The sequence below is a fragment of the Mustela nivalis genome (assembly GCF_964662115.1).
Source record: "Mustela nivalis genome assembly, chromosome: 15".
Lineage (NCBI taxonomy): Eukaryota > Metazoa > Chordata > Mammalia > Carnivora > Mustelidae > Mustela > Mustela nivalis.
The window spans coordinates 29,803,140-29,830,680 of record NC_139034.1 but is presented as its reverse complement, the minus strand read 5'-3'; the positions used below and the strand labels follow the sequence as shown (position 1 = coordinate 29,830,680).

The following is a 27,541-nucleotide window of genomic DNA, read 5'->3' as shown; positions in this document are numbered from 1 at the left end:
AGAAAAACTCCAGAAGTGTATATAGAACCACAGAAGAACCCCGAATATCCAAAACAATCCTGAAAAAGAATAAAAGTGGGAGGCATCACCACTTCCTGATTTCAAGCTGTATTATAAAGCTATAATAATCAAAACAGTATGGTTCTGCACAAAAACAGAGACTTAGACCAATGGAAGATAATGGAGAGCCCAGAAACAAACCAATGCATGTATGGTCAGCTAACATTTGACAAGGGAGACAAGAACACTCAGTGCAAAAAGACAGTCTCTTCAAAAAATGGTGCTGGGAAAATTGGATATTCACATGTAAAAGAATGAAATTAGACCCCCTGACCTTAAACACCACTCAAAAAAATTAACTGGTAATGGATTAAAGAAGAGAAACTACATAGAAATTGTTCCCTTCTGTGTTGATATTTATAGTAATGGAAAAAATGAAAGCTACCTAAATTCCTTATATTAAGAGAATGGTTAAGTAGTTTATGGTATGGTCATTTTTTGAAGTATTTTGAGTGATTAGTAGCATAGAAAAGTCTTTTTAAAAATATTAAACTTTGAAAGATACCGAATTGGAGATTCGGTATATATATATATATATAATGTAAAATCTCCAATATATATTATTATAATATATATATGCCCCTTAAAATATATATAAATATATTATACTATATAAATATATATTTATATATTATATATACTTCACTGTGTATATATAAGTATATATAATATACTTCACTTATATATATAAATATATATTATATATAATATATGTAATATATAAATAAGTACAATATATAAATATAATATATAAAAATAATATATATGTAAATATATATAAGTAATATTATTTATATTTTTTAAGGGGCAAAATTAAGCCTATACATAGGGAACAAGACTAAGAAATTTATTAAAAATTAACAGAATTTATTATAGTATAGAAGGACTTCGGATTTTTTTTCCAGTCTTCTGATTTTTAGATGTCATAAAATTAGAATGTATAATCTATATAATGAAAACTACTTAAAAGGGTGGATTAGAGACGCCTGGGTGGCTCAGTTTTTTGGACGACTGCCGTTGGCTCAGGTCATGATCCCGAAGTCCCGGGATCGGGTCCTGTGTCGGGCTCCCAGCTCCACAGGGAGTCTGCTTCTCCCTCTGACCTTCTCCTCACTCATGCTCTCTCTCACTGTCTCTTCCTCAAATAAATAAATAAAATCTTTAAAAAAAAAAAAAGGTGGGATTAATTTAACATATTCCCAGATATAATTTGAAATGTCCTACTAATTCAGGTATGCTCATCTCAAGCTCTTCTTATCAATTTATACTTAATCTTAAAAAAATGAAATACTTAGCAACAAATGAACTAAGCATAAATCTGCCAAATATTGTTTGACTCCCTCTTTGTTTCAGAGTGAAGTTTATTAACTTTCCAATAAAAGTGTGCTGCTGTATTTTTTTATTCCCTTCCTTTTTTTGCTTAAGTCTGACCTCCAGGAAAGTGAAGTAATACTTTTTAACAAATGTGTAAACTGTGTAATCCCATTTTCCTTCCCATTAAGGTTAAATAGCTCACATATTCTAGAAATATTTAGTATTTTGTTATACTGATGTTCCCTATTTTGATTATTGTTTCTTCTATTATTTTTCTTTTGTTTGTTTGTTTGTTTTAATACTTCTTTCTCTAATTTTAAGGTCATTCTGGTACAAGTTAACCCAGGGGAAGCATTTACAATAAGAAGAGAAGATGGACAGTTTCAGTGCATTACAGGTAAGAATGGTAATTTGTTATCCTTTGAGATGACAAAAATTTATGGTACATAAAAGTTTACACACTTATGGTTTCTTCCTTTCTTTCTCATGACTTCTGCCACACCAACACAGAGACTCTGAATTCCTTATGACTTAGTCTAGTAGCATCCTTGTTAGTCTCTTTTCCCTGGTTTCTTGATTAATCATACATTCCCCATCTCAAAAATCTTCAGTGAATTCAGTTCAGTCTCCTCTGTCTTTTAAGAATATTATTGCTTCTTGGGGCACCTGGTGGCTCAGTGGGTTAAAACCTCTGCCTTCGGCTCAGGACATGATCTCAGGGTCCAGGGATCCAGCCCCGCATTGGGCTCTCTGCGCAGTAGGGAGCCTGTTTCCCCCTCTTTCTCTCTGCCTACCTGTGTGTGATCTCTGTGAAATAAATGAATAAAATCTTTTTTAAAAAAAAAAGAAAATTATTGCATCTTTCTTGTCTTGCTTTCACTTTTCCTTTAATATCGTGTCCCTTTATCTTGCTAAGTTGGCTTATTCATTATCTTCTAGAATCTTTTTTGTACTTTCTGTACTATTCTTATCTGTAATCTGTCCTTACCTCTGCCATCCCTAGCCTATCCAAATCCTACCAAGGCTTCAAGATTGAGTTCAGATCTTATCTGTAAAAAAGTTTTTGTAAAGTCACTAGCCATCCCCCCGACCCGGCAGTTATGATGAACAAAAATGTTTCCAGGTATTACCGTATATATCCCTGGGGGAAAAAGCTCCCACAGTTGAGAACCACCACCCTATGTAAAGAGAAGAGCAGTAAAAAGATAATCACTGACTTTGCTATTAGAGAACCCGGATTCAAATCCCAACTCTGCCATTTAACCTCTAAGAGGTACATTTCTCATCAGTAAAATTCCCTTTCTTGTGAATAATATCACACCTCTTAGGATTGTAAGGGTTAACTAACATGCATGTAAGGCACTCTAAACCACATCTAGTACATACAAGGTATTCAGTAAATGGTATAAGGGATGTTGCAGTGTTGTTTAATAGAAAGTGACTGATCTCTTGTGAAACCCTTAACTAATTATTGTCATTCATTTAACAAGTAACTACATACTTCCTTATAATATTTGTTCCAGTTATATCTTTTAAGCCATTTAAATTTTGTGTGTTTAACTTGAAATATTTATTCAGTTTCTCCAACTAAGTCCTAAACACTTTGAGGGCAAATACCATTTCTTACATTTCTTTGTATTCCCTTCAGTATTTGGCCTTCTACATATTGGATGCCTAACTAGTTATTGTTTTAATTTGAAAGGAGCATGATAAGTAGGTTGACCAGGTGCTTTCTCATCCAAACTGATACTTCTGAGAGTGTAGGAGGACCCTGGCAACTATTACAAAACAACTTATCAGCCAAGATTGTCCCAGGTAAACCAAAATTTATGGTACCCCTTCATCTTACTGGCACAATCTAATCTATTTTATCAAAGAAGAAAGACTTTACTCTTTCCAGAGAAGTAATTAGCTCAGTAATTAAAATTAAGATTTTTAGCCTGCTACCCAAATCTTACATGCCTTCTATTCTCTAAGTCAACTTAAATCTGTGTATCAGTTAGGGTAACTTCATACACAAATATTATGAGCTTAAAAGAAACCAGGTAGTATAATTTATATCAGTGTAATGAACTTTGCCTGTCTTTACTTGTCAATTAGGCTTTTATAAATTAATTCCATTTTCATATTGGATAACGCTTAGAATGTACGTTTCTAATAGAGCACACATCTTCGGTTTATTTATATATTACTTAAAATTGTTTTTAAAAAATGTTTATGATAGAAGCCTTTTAACTAGTATAAAATTGGTCTTCTCAAATACATGTGCAAATGAAGATCCTCATTACTGTTATAGTGTGACTTAAAATACAAAAAACATTAATTGCAGTTGGATAACCAGACTTTGAATTTTAAATAATTTCTATTTTAAAAGTTAATTTGTGAGAGACTATGGACTCTTGAGAAACAAACAAGGTTTTGGAAGGAGGGGGTGGGGGTTAGGTGAGCCTAGTGGTGGGTATTAAGGAGGGCACATATTGCATGGAGCATGGGTGTGGTGCATAAACAATGAATCTTGGAACACTGAAAAAATAAATAAAAGTTAATTTGTAACTGTAATTTGTGAATCTCCTCCCTTATAAAATAGAGTAATCTGATTTTTATGTGGTAATAACCCCTTCAGTCAGGATTTTTTAAAAAGACTATTTAATTTATAGTGTGCCAGTAGTACTAACAATTTCTTAATAGTAGGAACTGACTACCATGTGAAGATATTTTTAGGCAGGGACACATTTCTCTGCTTCTGTAGGAAAAGGGAGACTCCTTTCTGAATGACAGAGTAGAAGAGTGGAGACGTTTTAAAATTACTAGGCAGAGTTTTTAAAAACACAGGATAGGATAAGGAGAACCTGAAAAAAAGTAAAAAGCCCTCTCCTTTTTGTTTTTTGTTTTTGTTTTTGTTTTTAATTAAAAGACAGGATGAAGGTAGAAGGAGTAGTAGTAAACAAGGGACTGGGGTAAAGTTTTTATTAAGACCAGTGTGCCCTTACTCCAAGCAAGAGAAGACAGGATGAGAAAAGACTAATGACTTTTCGAGTTCATCTTCTTTTCTTCCCCTTTGCTATCACTAGTTTCTGTTATGTGGCAGACATCTTCCTGAACTAGTTCTAGAGCTAAGTAAAAATTAAGGAGAAATAGAAGCAGAGGCAACAGATAACAAAGAGAAAGTCTTAAGGGAGGAAAATCATATGCCAGTGAAGCTCAGAGTAAAATAGGATCCTTGGCTCTAAGGCTATCAAGTTAGGAAAACTTTTCTCTTCACAGCCACTAGACCAATAAAGAAAACCTCAGTAGTAAAACCTGAAAACTGAGATAAATCCAGTGTAAATTAGTAAACATTTGCATTAAAGACTGTTCTTTTTTAAAGTAGTTTTATTATCTGTCAAGAATTTATAAAACAGGGACGCCTGGGTGGCTCAGTTGGTTAAGCAGCTGCCTTCGGCTCAGGTCGTGATCCCAGCATCCTGGGATCGAGTCCCACATCGGGATCCTTGCTCGGCGGGGAGCCTGCTTCTCCCTCTGCCTCTGCCTGCCATTCTGTCTGCCTGTGCTCGCTCTCCCCTCTCTCTCTGATAAATAAAATCTTTAAAAAAAGAATTTATAAAACAACTACTAGGTTAACAAATCACAGGGAACTTTAGAGATCTAGATAATCCCCTTATTTTATTGGAAGTCATAATTTGTGAGTTATAGCTAGTTATGGGTGGAGCTCGATATAATACTTTTTCTACTACAGCATACATACTGGAGAGAAATTGTTAAATGCTTTTCTCCTTGAATTTACTAAGTTTCTCCTGAGGTATACTCTGCCAGCTGTTGGAAATTCAAAGAAAACTAAGATACTATTCCTGCTGTTCAAGAGCACAAAGTAGTAGGGAAGAAAGGAAGAAAATTAACAATTGTATTACAGTATAAAAAGAACAAGAGGCATGCACAGGGTGTTGTGGAAGCATAGGAGGATTACTGTGATGCAGAGTGATAGAAAGAAAATCTGTCAAGGAGAAATTGATTTGTGACCTGGCTTTAAGGACAATAGCAAATAATCAAAAGGATCTCAAAGAAGCATTTTAGACAGGAAACATATACAAAAGCAACAGAAGGAAAGAATAGCTTGACTTTTTTGAATAACTGCAAAGAGATCAGAATTTCTTAAAAAGTTGTATAAAAGGGATATAGATGTGGATGAATCTGAAAATGTAGACATATCTTGAAATGGCTTGACTGCCATATGAAGAACTTTAACTTTATTGCAAAGGTGAGGAAGAGCCATCGAAGGAGATTATGTTGGAGAGTTAACATCTAGTTCACAGTCTGGAATGATTGGCAATGTCTTTATGATGTACTATATGCTGACTAACTGAACATAATAAAAAAATTTAAAAAATGAGAAGATTGGCAGTGTCTTCCTTCCAATAAAATGGAACAGATATTCTTCTAAATGCAGTACTGAGCTTCTCTCTCTTCCTTTCACCCCTAAAAAAGAAAAAAGAAGGAAATAAATGGTCAGGAGCCAGAAACAGGACTCTTCAATATTTGTTTTTCAAAATGTGTTTCATATGTATAGTGAAAAGATTATACTTTGTTCATTGGATTTGATCATTTTTTATTGTTCCTTGACATTTATTCTGAGTCTTATCCAGGGTCTAATGTCTTGTCTTTCTTTTACTCTTTATGTTATATCATGTCCTTTTAGATCCTACACCACTCTTAAATATCTAAAAGTGTAGTTTCCTGCCTTTTACAGCTTTCCAGTTGCCATTCTCCTCATTGGTTAGGTTTATTTATACTGTTTGATTCTGACCCATATGTCATTTTTGCCATCCTTAGCCATTATTGCTTTCAGTACAAATACATTATTTCTTTTGAAATCAGAGTATAATCTTGAATCTTTTTTCTTTTGAAAGGTATTTTGACACTGTTTTAGCAATTTGATGTTTTTATGTTTTCTTCATGAAGTGCTTTAATAGCATTTCAACAGATTGCTTTGTATGATGATAGATATTATGAAAATTAATTCATCCTTGCCTGGTAATTATATATTGGATAGTAAAAATATATTGAATGACTAAATTTTCAGGTTTAGTATTAATAAATCTTTGTAATATGTGCTAAAGACTGCTCTTCTTAGTTTTTTTTTTTTTTTTTTTTTTTTTTTTTGTGGAGAAGTATGAAGAATAGAGAATTAGGCAAGGTTTCCGAATTTGGTTTACTGGGAAGCATACTTCATAGAGAATATATAGTAAACTCTTTGAAGATCCCTATTTTATAGCTGGCTTTTAATGGTCGTAAATGGTACCTATCCATCAGACATCATCTATTCTATGAATTGTTTGCAGAAAAGGCCTTTTTTTTTTTTTTTTCCAGTTTCTCTCCTCATCTACTTCTGGATGCCAATACAGAAATAAATGAGGACAGAAATTATGTTTTACATATGTTTGTAGCTCTGGTGCCTTGCATAACACTCTGCACATAGAGAGTAATTAAGTGGAATGAGGAAGAGAAAAAAACTAACGTTTCTTGGCGATTTTCTACATGTCAAGCAAATGGAATATATATTGACAAACACTTTGCTCTAAAAACACCCCTTCCTGAAAGACAGGTATGGCTCACTTTTTTTTTTCTTTCATGATTCCTCAAAAAGAATAAATAGGACTAGAGATTAAATAGGACTAGATATTAAGAACTTTTTAATTAAATGTCTAGTGGTTTTGCACTGTTACGGAACTTCTAATTTGGTGTTATTCCATGCTACTGTATGCTAAAGAAGTTGCAAAAAAAGCAAAAAGAATATACAGACCAGCTATGCCTAAATAGCTTTTATATGCCTTACCCTCTTCAAATTATATATTTTAGGAAGATAAGCAGTGATATTGATGATTCTTTAATTTCATTAACCTAATAGAAGAGTAGTTAAGCACATGGTACTTGCATTTGAGTTCTAGCTCTATCATGTATTCTTCTATCAGTCAGGTTATAGTAAGCAATTAGTGATTATTTTTACATCCTGTCTTACACTTGTTTGTTGTAAATATGGGTTGGGTGCATGTTTGTGTGTGTGTGTATATCCATCATGTAGAATTTGGAACATAATTAATCATAGAGATTATTATTAAGTTATGCCTTTTTGGACATAGTTTATATCTGTGTAGTGATAGAACCTAAGACCTGCATCAGACATATAACCCCTAATTATGCTGATCATGAATTACCTAGATGTACATTTTAATGATATATTTTGCAACATTGCTTTCACAGTTACATTTCAACAACAGTGAAGACCTTATGTTCTTCATCCATTCATTCATTCAGTATTCAGTAAAAGAAGTATGTAAGCTGGAGCTATTTCCGAGAACTTATTTGACAGACTTTCTTATATATCTTCTATATCTTATCTGTCATTATGATGAAATGAAATTTGGTTACTGGCCCATTGCCAGTCTAAAGCTTTGTCTTATGTTGTATTGTCTAGGGCTCTCTTTGACTGACCTTCCTTCCTTTTTTTTAGAAGTCCTTTTTTTAAGATTTTATTTATTAGAGAGAGAACAAGCAGGGGGAGGGGCAGAGGGAGAGGAAGAAGCAGACTCCGCACCAAGCAGGGAGCCTGACTCAGGGCTCCACTCCGAGACCCCGGGATCATGACCTGGGCCAAAGATGGATGCTTAATTCACTGAGCCACTGAGGTAACCCTGTCTTTCTTTAATCAATAGTTTTGACAGAGTAAATGGCATGTTTATAAGATTTTCAGGTGTCAGAAAGTTACCAGGAACAACTAATAACAATAAATATCAAGCTCAAGAGATCAGAATATATTGAAATGATAGGTCAAAACCAATAGGATAAAATGTAATGGGAATAAATACAAAGTTTTACATTTGGACTCTTTTGAAATTTGGCTGCACCAGCAACGTGCAGATGTGTATTAGTCAGAGTTCCTCATGGCAATGGAGTCAGAAAAACCAGATATTCCTGACTCTGGTTCTGGGGCAGAGAAAGTACAAGAAGACTTAGACTGCAAAAACAAAAATGTAAGTTCAAAATAGCATTGAATTCACCTTGATATTTTTTCTACACATAGGAATCAGATCATAAGAAGCAGAAATGCTAAATGGTAAAATGATCAGATTCCCGGCATTATCTTTGGATGGCATATTACTCTGGTTAGATGGTATCCTTTTAACATATTTGAAAGAAGTATTGACAGAGATTGAACCTGGGAGGGTAATAGGATAGCATAGAGTCAAGAAATTATTCTTGTAAAAGACTATTAATACTTGAAGAACGTTTAACCTAGAAGACAGCTGCGACTTGAAGACATTGTTCTTCAACCCTTTAGAGGGCAAAATTTAGACTAACATGTAAGAGTTGCAGGGAAGCAAATTTTGACAGGGAACTGTTGAACAATATGGCTCTATAAAAATGGAGTCATTACTTTATTATACCTGAGTCCCATCACTGTATGTGCTCATGCACTGGTTGAGTGGCATTATGAAAGTGTTGCACAGAAAAGATTGATTAGGTAAACTCCAATATGTATTCTAACTAAAGATTCGTTGATTCCAAAATTACTTGTTAATCAAACTGAGATCGCTTTTGTTAATTCTGGGAATGAGTACACTTGGCGGAGAGTCTTCAATTTAACAATTATATCTGTGCATGAGCATATTTCATAAAGGGGTTGAGCTAATGAATGGTCATTGCTCAGAACAGACCCTATGAACAAGACCGCAACTAGTTAATTTATTAATCCTCATTCCTAATGAAATAAACACTTGAAAAAGATACTTTAACTAACCTTAATTTTATAGGGACAGGAACAATGATGCTGTCTTTGTCTTGGTACATAAAACCTTACTTAACTCAAGTGTTCAGGGATTATTAGTTTTCTTCTATTTGGTTTCCTTAATAAGAGAAATTGTCTCTTCTTCATTTCTGATGCTCTGTACTAAAATAATGCCTTTAAGTTATTAGGCATGCTGTCAATATTTATTGAAATTAACTGTTAAAATATTTTTAAGTATATTGGTATACTTGTTTGCCTTCCAACCTACTATATACTAAAAATATACTTTAATACTTAGGTATGTATGATTACTAGTTCATATTGAACTGGTCTTCAATATGAATACCAGTTAAGATTGTAGGGTAACATAGACATCTTAAATATGTAAATAGTGAATCAAAGATAATGCTGGGAATCTGATCATTTTTACCATCCTAGATTTCTGCTTATCATGATCTGATTCCTATGTGTAGAAAAAGTGTCAAGGTGAATTCAATTTTGTTGAAAAGTATTAACCTTTACTTTCTCGTATCTCACCTTACATAGGGAAGCCAGTAACATAACAGCCTCAAGAGTGTGTTGATTTTGAGCCCCTTCACCAACTAGATTTAGTATATCACACCAGGCTCCTCCTCCAAGTCCACCTGTTTTCCTTTTTGCTTCCAAGTGGCTGTGAGCTTCTCAGCAGTTACTGATGTTTTCTCACCATGTTGTTGCTGGTGTTGCTTTCCATTCTGCATGGGAAACTCCAGTGGGGATTTATTTGACTCTTGTTTCTTTTACTATCACCTCATTCAAGAAATGATTAGCACTGTTGCCCCTGGGGAAGTTATTATTGACACTTTTGTTACCTTTTTTCTTCTCATCATGTTACTGCTGTTCATCACTGCTCTTCCGTTTTCACCCTGTCTCCTTATGCCCCTCATTCTGACTCTTCCTGCCATTATGGGGGGTTTTGAAGTTAAGGTAAGGTTAGTCTGAAACAGTAAGTACCACTTTGTCCTCCTCTGTGTGTTCTGGAATCATGGTAAGCATAACCAAGTGTCTGTCTTCCTCGCAATTAGTCTTCTCTTTCATATTTGTGTCTCCTTTACAAAGCATTTTTTAGCAAATCTCCTGAACTGATTCAGATGATTTTTGAGGTCTTTAATAAATATAGTATTTTATTAAATACGTATAAGCCCTGTATCCTGTTCATCCCAACTCTGTTACCTAAGAGTCAGTTCTCTGCCCTCTAAAAGTTGGAGTGCCTGGCCTTGTTCTTCATGTTCTTGTCTGAATCCCTTATGTCCATCAGATCTAATCAAAGCCCAAGGACCATCTCTCAGGATGGGCTTTGGGCTTTGTGGGGGAGGAAAGAGAAAGATGGAGTTGTCCTGCAAATAGGAGTCCTAGTTGATCTGCTGTGATATCCTAGAATCCCCAAGACATGTGTATACACTGTATCTCAGCCCCCATGTCTCGTTAGATATGTCAGGCATATGATATTTAAAAATAACTCTGCAGTTTATTAGAAGTTAAATGTCTATTGTTTTAGATATCACGGTACAGTTACTATAATTAGCATCATGAAATACTGTTCCTATAACTTTTCGTCCCCAAGTCACAATAACAGAACTTCAAAGAAATAACAAGGTATGTGAATCAATTAATGGTGCATTGTAAAAGGCAGAGGTCTGGGAGTAAATGAACCTGAGTTCTAGGAACATTGGGGTGGGAGTTAAAGGAAAACAGATTTAGCTCAGTATGAGGAAGAACTTTGTAATAAATAGAACTATCAAAAAGGCTCAGGAGTGATGAGTTCCCATCCATCTTTGTAGCTGGTAATGCATATGCTGGCTCTTCACTTGATGATGCTATTAGAGAGGAGGTTTAATTTCTATTGAAAGGATGGAGTTGATGCCTTTTAAGGTTCTTCCCAGGTTTGAAATTTTATGATTCTGTAGATTTGCATGGATCACTTAAATTCTGATCATTATTTTGCACATATGGGAAATAAGGGTGGGCAAGTGCAAATTTTTTTTTTTTTTTGGCAAGTGCAAATTTGATGTAATAAATTTCCGTCAGCTCTCAAGTTTTTAGGTATTTTTAACTCTGCTAATATGCCATAAATATTTAAAATATATTTTGATAATAGGGAGATCAGTAGCCTAAGAGGTTTTTGTTTTTTGTTTTTTAATAAGACCACTGATTATCTTTGGCCCACTGACTTTCCATCAAAACAGATCTGACTGAACTTAACCAAGTTCTTTAGGTTCTATGTAAATTATAAATAACTCAAGTAAAAACCGTATGTAGTAGATTCTTTCTATTTTAAGATTTTATTTATTTATTTATGAAAGAGATCTCACAGAGGGAGGGGAACAGGGAGAAGTAGACTCCCTGATGAGCAGGAGCCCGATGTGGGGCTAGATTTCAGGACCCTGAGACCATGACCTTAGCCACCCAAGCGACCCCCCATGTGTAGTAGATTCTTGTTCCTATATGAGTAGGCATTATTTTACAGTACACCAGACTAAACCATGGAAAAGTTAGGTCTTTTCTGTATTACTTAGAAAATCTTAACCACCAGGGTGCTTGGGTGGCTCAGTGGGTTAAGCCTCTGCCTTCGCCCAGGTCTTGATCCCAGAGTCCTGGGATCAAGCTCCACATTAGACTCTTTGCTCAGCGGGGAGCCTGCTTCCCTCTCTCTCTGCCTGCCTCTCTGCCTACTTGTGGTCTCTTGTCTGTCAAATAAATAAATAAAAATTTTTAAAAATTTTTTTTTAAAATATCTTAACCATCTTTAGAAAATGCTTTAAAGCATAGGTGACTATTTTTCATATTGGTGGAAATCATATTATTATGTTAAAGACTTTGCCCTTTATAATTCCTCCCCCAGGATGAAAAAACATCAGTTCTAGTAGAGAGGCTTAAAATACTAGTTTTGAAACATTAATGAGTCTTGTTTGTGAAAATGAATCATGACAGATCATCCATTCATAAATTCAGCCCATTTTAGGTTAAGTGAATGACTATGACTCATCCTGCATACATTGTGTAATAGTCCCAGGTTGTCCCTAAAACCTATTAAGTGCTATTTTTTGAGAGAAACCTTATTATATATGACTTAGTTAAGAGAAAATTGCAACATAAAAATATAGGCAAATTCAGTTGTCCTCAGTTGTTTATGTTCCTAATGAATAAAATATCACTGTTATAGTTATTCTTCTGGAAGTAGAAAATCTAAACCAGATTAGTGAGTTCTGTTAAAATAAGTGACAAAATCTTGATTAAAAATGTTTTAATGAGTAATGACAAAAGGAAGTTAAGACCTGGAAATAAAAATAGCTTGTATTAACTTTTTGGTAAGTGTTTATAAACCTGTTGCATTCCGGTATTTTTTGTATTGGTTAGTGACTAAACTGGACCTGTCAGGATCTATGCCTTCCCTGAACTGGTCTCACAAAATGGTATTTTTTAAATACACAGAAATATGGATGTAAAATGTTCTTTTTGGGTGTAGTTCTCTTCTTCAGGTGACCCTGGTTTTCCATTTAGGAAAGAAGCCACTTATTAAAGGTAGGTTATGAGGTGGAAAATGAAGATGATTAAAAAAAAAAGATGGAAAGTATAGAAAGTATATATAGATAGATAGATAGATAGATAGATAGATAGAAAGATTAGACAATTTTAAAGGCAAGAACAAAAAATGAATGCTTGAGTCAGAAGTAGAAGAGCTAAAGGATCAAGTGGATTTTAAATTCTTCAGAACAACATATCTAGAACAGTTTCTGTTTTAAAAAGTTTGATTTTTAAATCTACCTTTTAATATATAAATGATTGTAAAGTCAGTATGTCTAAGTAAAAGAAAATGGTAACCTGCTTTCATGAGGGAGAGGTTGTTGGTTTTTAAAATTAAATGACCATCTAGGTAATAGAAAATTAGATATACTGTGCTTTCTATAGAAGAGAAATTTTGCTGTCTTAATTTCTCAAATACTTGCTTCTCCCTAGATCATAATATGATTGGATTTTTATTAGAATCAAATTTTCATTTAGAGGAGAGGGGGAGCTGGAGTATGGGTTAGCCCAGTGATGGGTGTTAAGGAGGGCACATATTACATGGAGCACTAGGTATTATACGCAAACAATGAATCATGGAATACTACATCCATAACATAATAAGAAAAATTTTCATTGGCCTTTGATTAGAATTACCATCATTACTTGTTTGCTTAGGTTAAGCTTAGCTGAAAGTCATACTTTCTTTACTGAACATTCAAATCTCTTTAATATCTTAACATTTTTTTAACCTTTACTATCTGAAACAATTAAGGAAATGTGTAGTTATAATGAAGTCTATTCATGGCACTATGTAGGCACTCAGTAAATATTTATTAATTGAATAAATGACCTCAGTAGATAATTATGTGCAACATATAGGTAATACTTTTTTGTACTACCCATATTTTTCCCTGAAATACTTTTTTAAAATCCTATTTCATCAGGAAGTAACTTGAAAACTGAGGCCAATGGAATTGTGTTTGGGCTTTGATTTTGTTTAGCTTTGTACATCTTAGCTTCATTTCAGAATTCTCACAGCATGGGAAAATAATCCACAACAGGTAGTAACCATGGTGATTATAAAATGCTACTACCTCTAGAGAATTACTGTGTCACACTTTTGTGAAGTTCACAGTGACCTCTGACCTCTGTATTGCCAATGTGAGTGGGCTTGGTTCTCTTCAAGCTTAACTTTTCCCTCAGGAAAGTATATTATTCCCTTCCCTTCCTCTTGGAACACTTTTCTCCTGACTTTTCCTTTTATAGTTTACATATTCTCCTGATTTTTCTCCTATTCCCCTGCCAACTGTTCCTCAATCTTTTTTGATATATATCAAGATAGGAGTTCAAAAGTATGTAACATATAAGTTAGCCAGTCACAAGAACATAAATACTGTATAATTCCTCTTAGTCAGATTCATAGAGACAGAAAGTAGAATGATGATTGCTAGGGGATGGGGGTGGAGGGGGAGGCAAATGAGGAGTTACTGTTTAATAGGTACAGAGTTTCAGTTTTGAAAGATAACAAAGGTTCTGGAGATGGGTGATGGTAATTATTTTTTTTCACCAGTGGTAGTTAACTATTGCACAACAGTGTCCTTAAGGCCCCTAAGCTGTACATTTGAAAACAGTTACCGTAGTTTATTTTATCTATATTTTAGCCACAAATTTCAAAAAATAAATACTAAAAATTTATTCTCATTTTTACAAAAAAAAAAAAAAAATGTGCTGTAGAAGATACCTGAAATGTGCTATGATGAGTGCTGTAAAATGCGTAAACCTGGTGATTCACAGACATGTACCCCTGGGGATAAAAATACATTAAGTGTTTATTTTAAAAAAAAAATTGGGGGGCGCCTGGGTGGCTCAGTGGGTTAAAGCCTCTGCCTTCGGCTCGGGTCATGGTCCCGGGGTCCTGGGATCGAGCCCCGCATTGGGCTCTCTGCTCAACGGGGAGCCTGCTTCCTCCTCTCTCTCTGCCTGCTTCTCTGCCTACTTGTGATCTCTGTCAAAAAATAAATAAATAAAAATCTTTAAAAAAAATTTTTTTTTAATTTAAAAATTTAAAAAAAAAAAGAAGAAGAAGATACCTGAAGGCAGAGTTTCAATGATGTGGTAGGCAGAATTCTAAAACAACCCTTCAGGTCATCTCCCCCTGTTAAACACACCGTATGTAATCCCTGAGACCATGAATATGATTAATTTTACTTCCATAATTAGGTTATATAATAGAGTGCAGTTGACCTTCAAGAAAAGAGAGATGATCTAGGCTGAACCCCACCTATTCAGGTGAGCCCTTCTAGAAGTAAGAGATTTGGGAAAGGGCCATGTACCAAGGAATGTCGGTGGCCTCAACCTGGGAGTGGCTGCCAGGTGACAGCTAGCAATGAAATGAGTGTCTTACTTCTACAGCCACAAGAATCTAATTCTGCCACAATTACATGAGTTTGGAAGAGGACTCCAACTTGCAGATGAGGACATGTACATACATATCTATCTACTCATCTTTTTGGGAAGAAATCTTCATCACTTGGCTTTAAGATATTTTTGCTGAAGATATTAATAGAGTGAATAACAGTAGGCATAAAAGTGTGTTTTAAACTTGAACCTAGCACAGGGTGTTCTTTAAAAAAAACCTTTCTGATTAACTGAAAAGCAGCCTTTTTCCTAGTCATTTTACTGAAAATGTTTACAAAATAAACACATTTAACCTTAGTAAACAGATGCAGAAAATAATTCAGAATCATCATAAACATTAATAGTTATTATATGTATTGTAGTGTGGATTATTTAGAAAATTGAGTTGATAAATTGCTTACCCTAGGTTGGAGTATAGTTTGGAAGTATCTTTAAACTCATTCTTTTATTTAGCAAATTATTATGAACTTAGTATGTACAGTCACTGTTGCAAAACTGAAGATTTAGTGATGAGTAAGATAGACCTTATCCCTGCCCCTCGCAAAGTTTACAGTCTTCTAGGGAAAACAAACAGTTAAGGAATTGAATAAAATGACGGAAGTGCTCTGATGGAAAAGAACAGGAAGGGGTTCTATGTAAACTCATAGCAAAAGCACCCAACACTCAAAGGATATATTTTGTTACTTTTTACCTCCCCAAATGGAACATTAAAAAATCTTGTTAATTAGTGGCTTTATTTAATTAAGATTTGAATCTTGAAGGCCGTTTATTTGATTATACATTAAGGATATGAACAGAGGGGTGCCTGGGTAGCTCAGTGGGTTAAAGCTCTGCCTTCATTCAGCTCGGGTCATGATCCCAGAGTCCTGGGATCGAGCCCCACATCAAGCCCTCTGCTTGGCGGAGAGCCTGCTTCCCTTCTTCTCTCTCTCTGCCTCCTTGTGATCTCTATCAAATGAATAAATTTTAAAAATCTTAAAAAAATATATACGAACAGAATTATCTTTTTTTTCTAATTAGGAAAAACATTACTTTTAATGAATATATATATGCATCCAAAAAAATTTTGGCACATTTCCTTCAAGTGCCTGTCTCCTTATATGGTTGGATTACAGAAGTTTTTCTTCTTTATGCTTTCTGTATAATTTGATAATTTTGATTACCAGTATTATCAATTATAATATTGATCATAATATTAATTGCTTAAATAATCATATAAATGATGTTTTAACCTCTTTTAAGTTATTTAGTCCAACTTTCAGTTTTAAAAACTCATAGATTGTTTTCTTTAAAGTTATGGCCTTGGGGTGCCTGAGTGGCTCAGTGGGTTAATCCTCTGCCTTCGGCTCAGGTCCTGATACCAGGGTCCTGGGATCGAGCCCCACATCGGGCTCTGTGCTCAGCAGGGAGCCTGCTTCCCTCTCTCTCTCTGCCTACCTACTTGTAATCTCTCTCTCTCTGTGTCAAAAAAGTAAATAAAAAATCTTTAAAGTTACGGCCTTATGCTCATTAAGGAAAATGTTGGACCGTATAATGTATTTTAGTGCAGATAAGTGGTTGTTTTAATTAGTAAAAACTAAAACATGGGATGCCAAGCTTATAAGTACATAATAATAGTCTTGACAATTTTCAAAAGTTAAGGGGGAGTAAGAAGAAATGTATAAATTTAATATAATATAGAGCTGACTTTCAGAAGGACATATAAGAAACCCAGGACAAAAAAACTTTAGATGTTGAAGATTTTTTCACCCCCCAAAATGTGTCAGTATAAGCCAGACCATATTTATGGAAGAAGATGTATTTGCTTGGAATCTATTTATTAGCCAAACCATTCTGTGAGGGGATGCTAGAAAAAGAAACCAGTATTACTTCAGACCTACTTTGTGTTCTGCATACATTTTCCGTTATAACCCTATGAAACAGTATCTTAGAAAGATTACCTTCCTTATTTAAAAAAAAAAAAAAAAACAGACTCTCTAAGTTAGCTTGAGTAGGAAGATATCCTGATGAGAAAGGCAACTGAATTACAAATACAGAGATTTACCTTAATTTAACCTTGTAGTAGTTAAAGCCACAATTTTGAACTCAGAGTAGTGTTAATTAAGCATTCTAACAAAGGCATAAACCATTCTTATTTTGCCCAAAGCACAGCTGGGATAAGGCAAGGCTAGGATGTTCAGAGAACATTTATATATAAAGTTATAGAGATTACCATGAATTTACATAACCCTTGTACTGTCAACTGCAGGGAATATCCCAGGAAACAGAAAAGGTCTTTCCTGGTTCCTTTTCTTATGCAACAACATGTTGAATGTAATTTTTACTACTTACCTAGATACAGAGAGATGGAAAAATCGTTCTCTCTTTCAACTTATCTAGGACTCATCCTCACAATTCTCATTTCCTCTCTTATAGCAATCAATACAATTTCATTTCTTAGAAAGCCCTTCCTATATCTACAAAAGTATGGCTTGTGCCCTGACTGTGACGATGGTATTATATAAAGGCCCATCCAGACATGTCACCATTAACCATGAGAGTCATGCAATAACATAATTGTGGTGGTAGACTGTTTTCTTGCAGGTATGTATTAATTGCTCTAAGACTCCAGAGGTTTGCCAGAGTCATAATTTAAATGTAGAATTATGATCCCAGAATTTGTACATCAACATTTGAAAATGTTGATTGACTTTTAGAGATCAAGTTTTAGTCAAACCCTATTTTTATCCACGAAGTTTGGATCAACGAAGTTTGTATTCACCATCCCCTTCTGTTTCATTTTATCATATAAATCTTTCACCATTTTGGGGGAAATCCCTTTATTACACTGAAAGATCATTTCAATATTGTTACATTTTTAAGAATCTTAATATGTTGGAATTCCTTACCCTTTTGTACTCCATCTCCCATACTTAGACACTTGCCAGAACACAAAAGAGAAGAACTAAATGCATATTCTTTTTCTGGAAAGAGAATTTTCCCTAAATCTCTTTTGCTGCCCTGAAAAACAGTTCAACTCTTGACAGCCATTTGAGAAACTTAGACCCTACCTCACAGCTGACTAAGGAAAACAGACAAGTAATCCACAGTTAAAACAGAGCAAAATATATACTACAATGGAATTAAGTATGCCCAAATACATATGGGAGGCCAGAGAAGGAATACCTAACACAGCTTGGAATAGTCATTGAGTGCTTCCAGGAAAAGTTGATGCTTAAAGAAATAGAAGATTTAGCCATAAGGAAAAAAAAAAAAAACAGAAACAACTTAGAGGCAGAAGAAATCACCTGTGCAAAGGCATAGTGCACAGACGTTAGAGGAAACTGAAAGGTATGATGAGAAAGAGATTAGAGAACATTATACAGAGAGGCGTGTCTGGAAATTAGACTAAAAATGGAAATATAAGCTATGTTACAAATGCTTTCATATGTCATGCCAAAAATTTTAGATTTCAGGATGCCTGGTTGGCTCAGTTGGCTTAGCATTTGCCTTCAGCTCAGGTCATGATCCCAGGGTCTTGAGATTGAGTCCCATATTGGGCTCCTTGCTCAACAAGAACCTGTTTCTCCCTCTGCCTGCCACTGTCCTTGCTTGTGTGCACGCGCTCTCTCTGACAAATAAATAAAACGTCCTTAAAAAATTTTTTTTAGGTTTTATCCTGAAAGGAATGGGGAGCCACTGAGGATTTTAAACAGGGAAGTAACCAAAGAGAGTAGTAATAATGATGAGATGTGGGGATTCAGTGCGGGGGATGAGAAGAGACTAGGATGATTTACAATTTTCCTAGTCAATTGAACAGAAAGATAAATGAGAGCATCCTTTACTATGCTAAATAATACAGAAGAAGAAAAGAATTAGTGTGGGTAGGAAGATGGAAATGATGAGCATGTAAGGTTCAAAATGCCTTTTGGGTTTATTGCTCTTGATTATAAGAAAACTTAGAATGCATACCAGTCAGGACTGTCCAGAGAAACAGAAACAATAGGATATACTTAGGATATTTAAGGAGACATTTCTTATAGCAATTAGCTTTCGTGTTTATAAAGGCCAAGAAGTCTCATGATCTGCCTTCTGCAAGTTGGAGAACCAGAAAAGTTGGTGGTAAAACTCAGTTCAAATCCAAAGGTCTGAGAATTAGTGGACTGATAGTAGTCCCAGATGACAGAAAAGGAAAAATAAATTGTCCTTTCTTAAATGTTTAATGTGGGTATTCAACCTAACTCATAAGAAAATACAAACTAAACTATATTGAGATGCTGTTTTCACCTTTCACATTGGCAAATATCACAAGTTTGATAACTACTTGTAAGGATGTGTTGAGAACATATATCAGTACAAACTCTCAGATTTGGTAATGTGAAAATGTAAATTCTCTGATAGGGCAGTTCTACCTCTAATAATTTATCCTATAGATACACTGACATATTTATGAAATGATATACAAAGATACTCATTCAGCATTGTTTATAATAGCAAAAGGTTGAAAATAACTTGAATGTCTATCAATAAGGAAATAGTTCAATAAATTATACTATGTTGTTACAGTGGAATATTACACAGCCCTCGGGAGGGAGAAAAACCGTAAGAGACTTAATCTCACTGAACAAACTGAGGGTTGCTGGGGGGTGGAGGGAAGGATAGGGTAGCTGGGATATGGACACTGGGGAGGGTATGTGCTATGGTGAGTGCTGTGAAATGTGTAAGCCTGATGATTCACAGACCTGTACCCCTGGGGCAAATAATATATGTTCATTTAAAATAAGTAAGTAATTTAAAAAGTGAAGCAGCCCTACATATACCAATATGGAAAGATCTCTAAGCTATATTAGTAAGGTGGAGAACAGTGTATGTAGTACACCATCATTTGTATATCTTTTTCATGAAGATTTCATTTATTTGAGAGAGAGGGAGGGCGTTGAGCAGGGGAGAGGGGCTAAATGGAGAGGGAGAAGCAGACTCCCCGCTGAGCAAGAAGCCTGATAACAAGGCTAGATCCCTAGACCCTGAGATCATGACCTGAGCCAAAGGCACGTGCTTAACCAAGTGAGCCACCAGGCATCCCTATCATTTGTATTTTTACAAAAATATACATGGAGTTGCTTTTATATGCATAGAATATAAAAAACTATTGGAGCACCCTGGATGGCTCAGTGGGTTGGACCTCTGCCTTCGGCGCAGGTCATGATCTCGGGGTCCTGGGATCGAGCCCCGCATCGGGCTCTCTGCTCGGTGGGGAGCCTGCTTCCTCCTCCTTTCTTTCTCTCTGCCTGCCTCTCCACCTACTTGAGATTGAAATAAATAATATCTTTATTAAAAAAAAGAATATAAAAAACTATTTTAAAAATCATTATTTTTATTTCAATAAAACTTAAAGTTGTGAAAGCCCAAAGAAGATGACAATGTAAGAGACTCTGTGTAGGGGCGCCTGGATGGCTCAGTGGGTTAAAGCCTCTGCCTTAGGTTCAGGTCATGATCCCAGGGTCCTGGGATCAAGCCCCGCATCAGGGCGGGGGTGGGGGGTCTCTGCTCAGCAGGGAGCCTGCTTCCTCCTCTCTCTCTGCCTGCCTCTCTGCTTACTTGTGATCTCTGTCTGTCAAATAAGTAAATAAAATCTTTAAAAAAGAGAGAGAGAGACTCTGTGTAGCAGTAAATTGTGAGGGCACAGAATGTAATTTTGTGTAGCTCCGAATTTAAATGTAAATGTTATTTATCAGGCATGACATTTTATATAAAAAGCTTAATAAATGGTGGCATATTCTGCAGAAGATCGGTCTAAAGAGTGGCTACAGAAGCCATTTTCCAGAAACCTCATGTGGCTGGTAGAACCTTAAGGAGGCAAAGAATGGTTGCTTTGGGGGAGAAACTGTGTTGCTGGTATCAAGGTCGAAAAGGAAGGTCCCAAACCTGCAATCTAAATATCCAAAATGTTTTATGGCCATAAGCAAGGAGCCTAGGAAAAGCCCTGTCTCCCCTTTCTCGCCTTAACCTCATCATAAATGAACTGCATAAATCAGTCTCTTTTACTTCCCAGTCTGGTAATGCTTGAATCTGAAGAGAATGAAAGGGTTATGAGGCCTCTATTTCTGTCTTTGCTCTTGTGCGAGTTTTTTCCTCTCTTTATAGTCTTTAACAAGCCATCAACATAGTGAGTTTTTTGTTCTCATTTTTTCCATTTAAAATCATGTTAGCTGGTGGAGACTTGCCCTGAGAAGGTGGGAATGAGTAGGGTAAAATAGTGGCCAACAGCAAATGACAGAAAAATAAGATCTTATAGTCCAGGTCTTCTCCTGCTGAAAGTTGGTGTATAGTGAAAAAGTACAGCAGTATCTTCAGTTGTAAAATGGCATTTGGTTTCTGTTATGAAAAATGTAGATTTAAAGGCTACTCTTCAAAAAGAATCACAAAGACAACTATTTATGTAATTTTTATGTCTTCCAAATATTTCTTTCAAATGATTAATAGTTTTTAAAAAACAAACCAACCGGAGAATAAGGGAGAGCCCATGCTTTTCCTTTAAAAAAAAAAAAAATCTCATAGGAAACAACATAAAAGCAAGTGCCTGAGAGCATGGGAAAGGATCCTTGGCATATTTTCAAATTAGTCTGATTATGTCAGATTAATGATGATAGAACAAAAGGTATTAAACTTACCTCCCCAGCTCTGATCTCCCTTTGGCTTTCTAGTTCTCCTGTCTTTGAGGGAAAAGAATGTTATTAAGTTTAGAGGCTTAATTTCTTCTTAGAAGACCATGCAGGACAATGTGAACATTCTATGGCAAGCCTCCAGACTAAGTTCTGTTCCTGTTAGGGAATAGGAGATCTCTGTTTCTCGGTGGGCTAATGCAGGGGAAAGATATTTTGAAACCTCATATATTGTACTCATAATAAACATCTTTTCCAATCCATCCTTTTTTTTTTAATTTTTTATTTTTTATAAACATATATTTTTATCCTCGGGGGTACAGGTCTGTGAATCACCAGGTTTACACACTTCACAGCACTCACCAAAGCACATACCCTCCCCAATGTCCATAATCCCACCCCCTTCTCCCAAACCCCCTCCCCCCAGCAACCATCTTTTTTTAAAAAACTATTTTAAAAAATCAATTATTTTGATTTCAATAAAACTAAAAGTTGTGAAAGCCCAAAGAAGATGACAATGTAAGAGACTCTGTGTAGCAGTAAATTGTGAGGGCACAGAATGTAATTTTGTGTAGCTCCAAATTTAAATGTAAATTTATTTATCAAGCATGACATTTTATATAAAAAGCTTAATAAATGGTGGCATATTCTGCAGAAGATCGGTCTAAAGAGTGGCTACAGAAGCCATTTTCCAGAAAACTCATGTGGCTGGTAGAACCTTAAGACATGTTTTAAAAGGTCCAGATCTTAAATCACAGAAACTGTGAGGAAACTTAAAGATAAATATAGAGTCAGTAATGTGGGAAGTCTATAATTAAAATTAAGAAGCTTAGCTATTATGTGAAAAGAACCTATCACAACCCTTTTTAACATCAGCAATTCTGATTTAATGCAGTCTGTGCATGTTGGGTGACTGGTCTGCTCTGTCATGTGGACATTTTTTTTTCAACCTCTGTGGCCTTAATGTTTCATCCTGACAGGATTTGCGTCATTGATCCATATCACTGCCAGTATGATGTCAGCGTGTGGGTGTGCAGTTATTGAGAGATAGTTAATCTAATGTGCTGCAATAAAATCCAAGCACTATTTCCTACTAGAATAACAATGATTCATCATTGTTCATATTAGACTGATACTAAAAGTAGTATTCACAACGTGCATATATGCACATTAATACCACAGCCTTTGTAGTTTTCTAAAGAAGAGCACTAAAAATAACTTCTTTAGAAACAGGTACTTCATAAATACATTTCCTTCTTCAAGTTTTTTTTTATCTGTATACAGTTCCGTTTAGTGCTAAAGATAAAGTCTAACCATGGTATGTTATTCTTCAAACTTTTTCTACTTGGTGTGCTTATCACTAATAAATCTAAATGCTTAGCATATCTAATTATAGAAATTTTCAATTAGCTGTACACAGATAAATGAAATTATCCATAATTCTGAATCCTGCTTAGGCCCCTAATTTAAGCAGTGTACTTTATCCAGCCTTAAAAAAGAATAATATATTTTCATGGAAAAAGCCCTTAAACATCTAAGCAGTGAATAATGACCTTGATTTTTTCTCTTTCTTCTGTAACTGTCTGCCTTATTCTGTTCCCAAATTATGATCACCAATTTGTTAAATTACTAGACTCAAGGCCTGTACTAACTGTCTGCCTCAAGTGAATAAATGTTACCAGGTGTTTTGTAGACTTATCAAATAGGCATCCACTATTAATAGGATGACTATTGGTCCCAGTTTGTCTAGGACAGTCCCAGTTTATACCTCTTATCTTGGTGACTAGGCAGTTTAACATTTGTTCCAGACTTTTCATTGTTTAACAGAATATAATTAGTGGTTCCATTAAAATAAGCTGTGATGCATCTAGTCTACCATTTTGTATTTCCAGCTTCTGCCATGATTTCCTCTGGTAAGCAGTGTATCCATCTCTTGTTTTCACTTTAACCTATGATTAAATCTTAAAGGCAACCAGAGTAAACTGTTTTTTTCTGACCCTTACCAGAAACAAGTCAAGGATAGCAGTTAAGGTAGTTAGAAGTAAAGTAAAATGTTCTTGGATATAGAGGGCTAGGGTCTGCTAACATCTTCCAGTCTCCTGGTGGTGTCACTACTGAAGAAATATGTGATGCTGCTGCCCTCGCTGGCCACTTGGCATTACAATACTTACTGGTTGGAGGTGACCAATGGGAATTGGAATGGGTTAGATGAATATAAAATACATGCAGGAAATAAAATCTAAATATCCCTGCCACAGAATATATGGGGGAAAAAAATTCTGAACGATTTTGTCATTTATTGTATAACTCTATAACTGCTTAATATTGGCAATGCTTTTTTAATTTTGCAATAAACCCAGCAACAGTGAGCTAAAAAAAAAAAAAAAAAAAAAAAAAAAACTAAACTTGTTGAAACATTCAAAAGAAGCATAGAGACAATTCAGTGAGTTGTGTTTGTTAAAATTTTGAAGGTATTATAGTTCCAGTGAAAGTATTTGGAGTGAAATTTTTACACATTTCAGTAAGAAAAAAATAGTATTATGAATATCCTCTACTTAGCAGAATTGGCTCCCAGCTTACCAGATGGCACCTAAAAATCAGAGTATTCTCTGAATATAAATATTATAGTCTTAAAATATTACAGAAAAGAGTCAGTTGATGGTATCAATAATTTCAAAGTTATTAACCATAAAATATAACAGTTTCAGGCAGTTTTATTAAAAAATTTAAAATGAGACTATTGAAAAAAGAAAATTTTCAGTCATATACCAGAGATATGGCAGTAAGAGACAGATACAGCTAACAGATTGACTAAAATACATGGATATGTACTAAGAATAATTGTTCCATTAACACTACTCTAATGTCGAGATATTCAATATAAAGAAGTCCATAAAATATTCCTTAATATATTTGCATTTTAATAAAGCATTTTATTTTTTAATATTTTCAATAGAGCTTTTCATGTCCTTCAGTGTAATAAAAGCAGTTTGTCAATCAATAAAGTATTCCAAATTATGTAATTCTAATGATTTTTAGGCTGTTCCTTCACTTCCAGGAGTGTCCTAGGTTGGATGACGATGATATGGTTATTCTGCTTCTGCTATCTTTTCTCCCACTTGTATCTCCAGAGCTTAACCGGACTCAAAAACAAATCCTATTTTTCCTACTCCTAAGAGTTATTCCCAAATCCTTGTCCATAGATTTAGGGACATTTCACCAGTCTAAGGAATGGGAAAAAAGGGAAAAAGAAATGGGGAAAAAAAAATGAAAAGTGCTTTTTCACTGGACTAAATTTATTTAATTTAAAGACTTTTTTTTATTCTAAGTTAAGTCCCTTCTGTTTTGAGGTTAAATGTTCTTTATGAATGATGACGGGGTGCCTGAGTGACTCAGTTGGTTGAGCAACTGCTTTGGCTCAGGTCATGATCCCGGAGTCCCAGGATCGGGTTCCACATCAGGCTCGAGTTATTAACATTCTGTTCTTTATGAATGATGGAATAATATATAATAGACGTCCTTCTGTTCTTAATTTATTTCTTCTTTCCCTTTAGTGTCATAATTTAGCCTTATAAAAAGCTGATTACCTTAATGAGTCCCCAGAATTTGTTTTAAAATTCTACTGCCACATAAATCAAAACACCTGGGAAATACTGCATCAGAACACAGATAACTCTGTTCTATTGACCAGTCTCTAGCCAATATCTAGCCTCTTCATCCAGCTGCCCTCAACCCAAGTCAGTCCAAAGACATACCTTGTTTTAGGATGATCCTCACATTTGTTTTCCATTGGCATGAACCATGTAAAGTAAAACTTTTATTAAGTCGATACCTTAGTTTAATATACTAAAGTGGGAAATTATGAAATTATAGAAAAAGAAAATGCTACGACATGGCCAGATCCGCAAGGTGACTGAGGCCCCTACATGGAAAAGAGGAAAAACATAGGCAAGCAAATCAGAGAGATTTAAAAGAAACAAGTTTGACTTGTTACTGCAAACAAAGTTATAGGTTCTGACTCTTTGCTCCCCTTATCTTCCTGAGATTATTTGCATCTGTCATTGTCCGGTAATCCCCAGCAAGGGAGTCTTCCCATAGAGGACTTGATTAGTTGCAGATGTCATTGACCTTTCCTAGGTCCCTTGACTACATGGACATGCATCAGTTACGATCTAAGCTGCATGAGTTTAACACATGTTATTTAGATGTTAATCCAGGACCTGTATGCCTAATACTACCTCAAGAGTCAGGATCACAATCATAATCTTTTGGAGAATTAGATTTTTATTTGTAGAGGAGTGGAATGAGATGTATTTCACATCCCCACTCTTAATGTCTTTTATTTAAATTAATGTCTTAATGATTTGAAACCAGTGAGCTGAATGAGGCTGCACCTTTAATTTTTTAACATGCAAATGACCCAGACTGATTTCCATCTAAGAACAGCCTTAATAAACAACTGATCTTATTTATTTATTGCCAGAAAGATTTTTATAAAATGAAAGTTAACTCTTCCAACTTTAATTTGCCTCATAGTTAACAATCCCTTTCTGCATTCAGCTGATTCAGCTCTCTTGCTATCTTGGCTGTTTATTTTGCAACTGCTTTTTGGGATACATTGCTAAAAGTTAAGACATTTATTGATGCATCACTAAATTTTATATATGGCAGAAGTCAGCATTGGGCTATACCTGCTTTAGTTTTTTTCAAGCCAAATAATTGGGGCTATGCTCTATGGCAGTTTGAGACACTTGATCAGCAGAAGGCAAGGACTAGCTTGACAGTGTGGTCCTTGATGCCTTTTTTTTTTTTCCAGCATAACAGTATTCATTATTTTTGCATCACACCCAGTGCTCCACGCAGTCCATGCCCTCTATAATACCCACCACTTGGTACCCCAACCTCCCACCCCTCCCCTGCCACTTCAAACCCCTCAGATTGTTTTTCAGAGTCCATAGTCTCTCATGGTTCACCTCCCCTTCCAATTTCCCCCAACTCCCTTCTCTTGTCTAACTCCCCATGTCCTCCATGCTATTTGTTATGCTGCACAAATAAGTGAAACCATATGATAGACTCTCTCTGCTTGACCTATTTCACTCAGCATAATCCCTTCCAGTCCCGTCCATGTTGCTACAAAAGTTGGGTATTCATCCTTTCTGATGGAGGCATAATCTCTATCGTGTATATGGACCACATCTTCCTTATCCATTCGTCCATTGAAGGGCATCTTGGTTCTTTCCACAATTTGGCGACCGTGGCCATTGCTGCTATGAACATTGGGGTACAGGTGGCCCTTCTTTTCACTACATCTGTATCTTTCTGGGTCCTTAATGTCTTAATTTTAACTTTATTTCAATTCATACGAACCAGAGAGGTTTTATGGCCCACCTTTAGAGGGCGTAAGACTAGCCTTCGTCCTCATTTATATTTTCTGTATTAATGTTCCCTTTTCTTTAGTTTGTCAGCTCTTTTGTTTTGAGTTTTGTTTTGTTCGGTTATGTTATTTTGAGGGGGTTTTTTAGATTTTGTTTTTGTTGCTATATGTTTCTCTTAAATCTCCTTAAGTTACTTTTGAAACAGTTTTGGCTGTTATTTTATTCACTGTTTTCTGTAAGATATCCCTCATTTAACTAAAAACTTTTAGAGTCTTCACAAGAGTTTCAGTGAGATATATTTAGGTACATTTTGCTTTGCTATCATTATGTGTAACTAGCACATATTTGAGGTGTATTGTGTGGGGTCTTTTATCCAAATGTTTGGTGCTTTTCTATTTGTAGTTTAT

General features: G+C 35.2%; 1 protein-coding gene across 3 annotated transcripts in view; it reads left to right on the top strand.

Annotated features, from left to right (window-relative positions):
* Window positions 1-27,541, top strand: part of FNDC3A (fibronectin type III domain containing 3A) — a 173,755-nt gene that overhangs the window by 56,001 nt on the left and 90,213 nt on the right. For all 3 annotated transcript variants that reach the window (XM_082701580.1, XM_082701578.1, XM_082701579.1), the window contains exon 3: window positions 1,696-1,771. In XM_082701580.1, coding sequence (XP_082557706.1) covers window positions 1,696-1,771 — 76 coding nt within the window. The remainder of the gene's footprint in view (window positions 1-1,695; window positions 1,772-27,541) is intronic.